Source organism: Pygoscelis adeliae, unplaced genomic scaffold (assembly GCF_000699105.1).
Source record: "Pygoscelis adeliae isolate BGI_AS28 unplaced genomic scaffold, ASM69910v1 Scaffold451, whole genome shotgun sequence".
Classification (NCBI taxonomy): Eukaryota; Metazoa; Chordata; class Aves; order Sphenisciformes; family Spheniscidae; genus Pygoscelis; species Pygoscelis adeliae.
In genome coordinates, this window is record NW_008824030.1 from 406069 (window position 1) to 412549 (window position 6481).

Consider the following 6481-nt stretch of genomic DNA (forward strand, 5'->3'; position numbering starts at 1 on the left):
CCTGCTTCTTCACACAACATTCATGATATTTAGGTTCTTTTCACTGCGTTGCACAGAATTTGAGCTCTCTCTTTAGTTGGGCTTGAGTAAAATCTTTACATACACTAACTTAAGTGTTGTTAGAAGTTGCTGTCCTGAAAACACAGAAATACTTACACAAAACCTGCAAACTCAAACTTAATAAAATACCAACACTACTGAATCCCCCATCAGCAGTCCACTTATCAAGAATGTATATAAATGCTAATGTTATCCAAAACAGTGCCAAGAATTTTAGCCTAATGTCTTCCATTAAACAAACTCAGCTTCACATAACCTACACCAGGTCTGGGATCTGGATGTTCAGAATAAAATGTCAGTGAATTTGCAGAAAAATGTTTTGTACTCTCCTCTGTCTGCTTAGTTTAGCCTTAATTTCAGGGAAGCAGAATAATTGGTTTATCACATATTCTGCCTCCTTTGATTCCTAGAATCCAGCAAGAAAGCTTTAAGGTGAATGGGAAAGAATGCCATGTTACATATTAAGCAGCTGCCTGTTAATTATGATACTGTCCCAGAGCATCAGAAAATCCTGTACGACTAATGATTTTCACTACCTCTGGGAAGAGTAGAGACCCACAGATGATCTGCAATAGTCTCTCACAGCTTGCCTTAAAAGAAAGAAATTTTAGAAATGCTCTGAATGATTGTTGGGGGAGATGACAAGGGCGTCTCTCTTTCGAGTTATAACCTTCAGATAAGCATTGCCTTGAAAGAAGGAAGGTAGATTGAGTGTGGAAATGATGAAGCTCTCTTTAAAAATGTCATTATGCCAAAAACATCCAACTTACTATTTAGCAAGCCTGCCAAAACATCGAAAAAAAATCATACTTTCGAATGTCAGCCGGAAATCACAGAAAAATAGGCTTCAAAAGGAATCTCTAGAAGCCAACTAGTCCACCTCTCATACCCTAAGGCTTGGTCATTACACCTATAATGTTCCTGAGGGATGATCACTGTATAGTCAATACATTCTCCTTTATTCTCCCAAACTAGTCTATGTCTTGAAGAATCACACTCAAAATGGTATAAAACCTATTTATTAGGCAAACACCACACTGGGCATAAGATCCCACTGCGAACACCACAACATGAAATGGAGTCCTCCATCCACGTCTGCGGAACAGCGTTACTAAAGCTAAGAGAAGAGAAAGTGTGACCAATCTGACCAAGATCACATTATTTTGTCAACAGAAGGAAATTAGATTTGTTTGACACAGAGCATTCTTAACAAACCCATGTTTGGGTACCACTAGTATTGGCTAAGCATTTACAAACTGCTTATTTGCCCCATTTTTCTTCTGGAAACTGAAGTTGACTGGCCTATACCTAATGAAGTTTTCTTCCTCATTTTCTAAGCTTCCCCCAACTTCTCTAGAAGAAACTGCTAAAAGGCCAAAATCACATCTATGGAAATTCTTCCAGACTGAAAGCAAATTTCTAGCAATTTTAAGACTGCATCAACCAGTTTTAAGAATCCTAGTCTAAATTTAATCAGATTTCATGATCCGGAAAAAAAACACAAACTTAAGTGCTCTAATCTGTCCTCTTCTATTTTAGCACAAATTCTCACTCTTCTGTCAGTTGTAATAACTGCATTAGCTACCTGATCACAAAAACTTATTAACAAAAAGACAAATGAAAAGATACTAAAGGGTTCTTTTTTCCTACTGTCATCCACCTTTCTTCCCCAGAAAACACCAGTAAACAAGGAACAACTGGTTCTAGGGGAGCTCAAACCCAGAGCCTGCTGTGCCTAAATCAAATGTAATGATCACTATTTCACAGATGCACCTATGAAATATTTCAGAACTACCATGTGAAATGAAATGGTTGTAAAAGCAAATTAAATTTGAATGTTTTATTCCACAAATATACACGACGTATGATTTTTTGGTTTATTAAGTTTACTATATTAGATAGTTATTTGAGCAAATCTGCCTTTAATTCAATAGGACCCTTGTGCAATACTGGATTTTGTCACTTTTACTCAGAAGAGCAGCTCTATGGAGGCTGATTTTAATAGACCGTAGTGGGAATGAATTGGTTAGTTATAAAGGATACATGTATCTTCATAATGCATTTTCACAGACCATTTATTATGTTGCTTTGTTGCACTGGATTAATATACAAATCAAACAGGCTAACAATTACAAATGTCTGCCACAAGTTAAAACCAATAGAGGTGTTTCACATAAAGCTGCTGCTCCCAATGGAAAAAAAAACAAAAAACTGTAGATTGAACTAATGTTCAGGACAGCAGCACTGGCAACCCAAGGAATCGATCTGAGCAAAAGTCAGAAGAACTGTCATTCTCTCCTCATCTCCAGCAATTTTGTTGACCAATACCAGAAAGTCTCAAGGTGACCAGCTCACATGCAAACATCCATATTTTTGGCAAATGAATCTTGTTCCTTATATTAGCCCATTCCACAGTAACTGTTCATACTTGCATGCCTTCCCTGGAGGAGTAAAAGCAAGAAGTAAAAATACTTAGAAGTACAGAAGTCCTCCAGGAAGGGAAGAATAGGCTACCTACTACGGAAAGGCAAAAACAAGGTAAGATACCTAACATACACCAAAATGGTGTCTTCTGTTGTTACACTTACTGGATTTTGTGTATGTTTAAGAAATGCTGCACATCTGTTCTTCAGAGAGTATTGCTGCAAAGAACTGCCTTTCAAAGTCACGCAAAATAAACCATGCCTGCATCCCTCCTTCTTCCAAACACAAACAAGGACTAGGTTTACAGAAGCACTGCAACTTCACCATCACCATTGATTACTTTAAAAAAGCTGTAAAAAAATTGTGACCTGTACCAACAGTACTTTCTCTCCCAGTTGTTCTAATCCAGTTTTCATTAAAAATAATAATTTCGCATTTCCTGTAGTATAGAAGCAATATACTACCAGAAATTCCCAGTTAATTCCTTCAGTTTTTCAAAACAGGACACAATATGCACACAATATGGTTTGAAATGTATTGCCATGACCAATATTTAGGCTACCTTAAAGAAAATAGTCAAAAGGCAAGGAATTGCATCCACTTACGAGATGTCAACCTGGCATTGGTATTTCATGGAAAGCGCCATTCCACCCTCTCTGATCTACCTCATTACAAAATACTCAATTTAACATCATATTCCCTTTTTAAATTATACTACTGAACAATAGATCTAAAGTTAGTCTTCAGCATTAATTAATTCTGCGTAGATTACTTGCTGTCAGGATACACAGAGGATTCCTGCTAATTTATTTAAAATACTTCCATAAGCAATTTGCTATGGGAAGAATTCCTTTCACCTAAAGGCATCTGTAGTGAAGTCAGGATTAAGAGGACAAGGTCCCCTCTGGAAAAGTCCTTTGGTCCAACAAAGTCACTCCACTTTCTCTTTTACTGATTATGGCTGTACCTTTCCACCAGTTATCTGAAGGATACAGACAGCTCCAGCATTTGACATGTCAACAAAACTAAGGATTTTGTTTCTTTGGGTACACAGAGTTTCATTTAGTACTTGTACATCCTTTACGTATCAATCATAAATGTACCCATAACTCCTCACATTCATCTAGGAAGCCTTATGCAGGAACCACTGCAAAAACCACCTCACAAAAGTTCCAGTCTGTAGCGTGGCAGTTGCTGACATGGCAATCCTAAGTTGCCTTCTGTTGCTTAGTCTCAATTTTCACTTCTCACACACCTGAAGAAGGTGGTTTCTCAAGAGACTGTCCGTCTCCAAGTGCAGGATAAACCACAAACTACTTTATATTTGTGGTTTATCCTAAGCCCTTGTATTAACTCAGCATCCCTTTGCAAAGAGGCCAAACTCAGTGAAAACGTCAGTTGACGCCAGATTTTCTTATAGATGAGAAACCTACCTACACACATCGTACAGAAGAGGAAGATAAAGTGATCCCTGAGAAAGAGAAGGAAAAACGGCAGCAGATTAGTGGCAAACCACCTCACTTGTGTGGATTTGTGCACACAAGAGAAGTGCACCTCACTTCTCTTTTCCCCTTATCCTGGGGGTCCATCTAGCACAGCAGATCTTCAGTCATCACTGCAATGAATACAGGGCCCAAACTGCACAACATCAGTACTATTTGTGCACAGAGATAGCAAATAGCACGTGTGAAACGGTGGGGAGTATTGAAGAGGGAGGGAGGAACCATACAGAGATGGAAGTATTTTCAAGAGCACTAGAAGTGACACATCCAGCATGCTCCCTTATTACTTCCTAACCTGGTCACCTTACAGCATTGAGAGTCCCCGGTTTCACCTGGATTCTTTTACTTTCCGGCACAAACATGATTATTCAACATCACCACTTAAAAATATCCTGACTTTGTTTACCAGAGCATAGCAAGTGAGAATTCCTGTTTCGACTCATGCAAATTTACACACCTTGCTGACTAGATGCATTAAATAGACATCACATATCAAATGAAAGTTAAATTACCAAACAAGATAACTGAGAACATAACAATAAAAAAGGCTTGGAAAATTAATTACTTTTCAGAATTGCAATGGCATAAGTTAGGCAATCATACTGGTTGAATATTTGGCTTGGCACCCAATAGCAGCTGTATTTTTCTTTTTGGCTCTATGTCTGGGCTGTCATTTCTTGCCACAAAATATTTAAGCTCAAACATATGTTCAGCTACAGATCTTGAGAAAAATACCTTGGGAAAATGTAAACTGAAACAAAAGGCTATGTTTCTTTTTCAGAACTAAAAACTCAACATAAATCATCAGTGTATCCATTTAAGCATTTAAGTCAAAGTAATATTTACCCATGAGCAGGATCCAAAGCTATTGCCCTGGGCTGATCAAGGTCTTGCCAGAAGAGGACTTTTCTAGATGTTCCATTGAGATTAGCTACTTCTATCCTATTGGTTTCTGAATCCGTCCAGTAAAGTTTTTTCCCAATCCAATCACATGCCAGGCCATCCGGGGAAACCAGACCAGAAATGATGACATTCTGCACCACATTCCCAGTTTGGTTAATGTAAGTTTGCTTGATGGCTTCTTCACTCACATCTGTCCAGAAAACGATGCCTTGTGAATACTGGAAGTCAACCGCAGCAGCATCCTCTAAACCACTGACCACCACTGTGGACTCCAGCTTCATGCCTCCAGCATCCACGAGTCGAACATCCCGCCGGTTGGCAAAAAGCAGAAAGGGAGACGCTACAGAAGAAAAAAACAAAAACATGTTAGTATTATTGGCATCTACAGGTGTTAAAGAACTGAGTATGAATACGGCAGAGGAAGATTTATTTTCCCAGATCAGCAGGGCAGGCAGTACAGCAGAAGGAACATGGAAGTTTCACATGAGAGAAAAACACACACTACCCAAAACGCCCTTCCTTCCACATGTCAGACAAAGGAGTAAAAGAGGGAAGAGCAGGCCCAGTTCTGTATCTATGGGATATGGATAGCGTCTTCAACACAGTTAAGAGTTCAAACAGAGGCCCTTCAACAATACCTTCTGTCAATCCATAAACCTGGGTTTAGAACTAATTAAGTCTTCATGGTTTAACAGCTTGGTTCACCAAGTTGAAGTAGTAACAACGCACAGAAGGCAAGTTCTGATGCTTTTTAATAGCAGGCTGGAAGCTAACAGTACTAGACGCAACACCCTGAAATGCTCCTACCAAGTGCCCTCCTAGATGGCAAAGACTGGGACAGATGTTCAGAACTACTGTCTTCTCCCCTGCACCACAATGAGAGAGAAATTCAAGGAAGAGTTTGAAGAAAGATGATGATGTGGGTTGTGGAAGTTTGTGGGGACTGCTGTTAGCTGGAAGAGGCAGCCAGAGCAAAAGGACAAAGGTTCTTGCTATCTGAAGCTCTAAGTGAAGCTGGAGTCCTAGTACTGAATGACAGGGAACAGGCTTTGAAAGGGTAGCTAACATGATTGATGCAAAAGGGATGGGAAGCTTAAAGACATGTCAAAATTACAGCGTAGAGATATTCCAGCAGTAGCTGCACAAGTTCTAGATCTCTCGTATGCAAGGTTGAGTTGGACAATGACATGACCTCAGTGGACGATGCTGGCATTCACAGACGGAAAGAAAGGAGGTGGGGAGTGACTCATGAGAGGCAAGGAAATTAACCTCGTTGAGTTGGATCTGACAGTAAGACATACAGAAGCAGTAGTAACACTGGCAGAGATTTTAGCATAGACAAGATTAGTTTTCTGTCATACCAGATCTCCTCTGCTATTATACTCAAAGAGAGAGCTAAATCTGTGCTTGCAACTGAGGCTGTCCCCCTACACTCTGAGAGGGAGAGAAAGGTGTGAAGGTCTGAGTCCTACAACTCCTTCCTCCACTTCCCATGCAGAATATTACAATCTCCCTCTGCTAGAGTTTTGTAAAGATCCTCTGAAGGATCTTTATGGGGGGGAGGAGGCATGATTCAAACAGAGACAAAGGCA

The 6481-nt window shown here is 39.7% G+C and overlaps 1 protein-coding gene across 1 annotated transcript in view; it reads right to left on the reverse strand.

The window, feature by feature from the left end:
• The window catches only part of LRP5 (low density lipoprotein receptor-related protein 5), a 129707-nt gene extending 124519 nt beyond the window's left edge, over positions 1-5188 (reverse strand). The window contains exon 1 of the mRNA XM_009327423.1: positions 4833-5188. Coding sequence (XP_009325698.1) covers positions 4833-5170 — 338 coding nt within the window. The 5' untranslated portion in view covers positions 5171-5188. The remainder of the gene's footprint in view (positions 1-4832) is intronic.
• Between the last annotated feature and the right edge of the window lie 1293 nt (positions 5189-6481).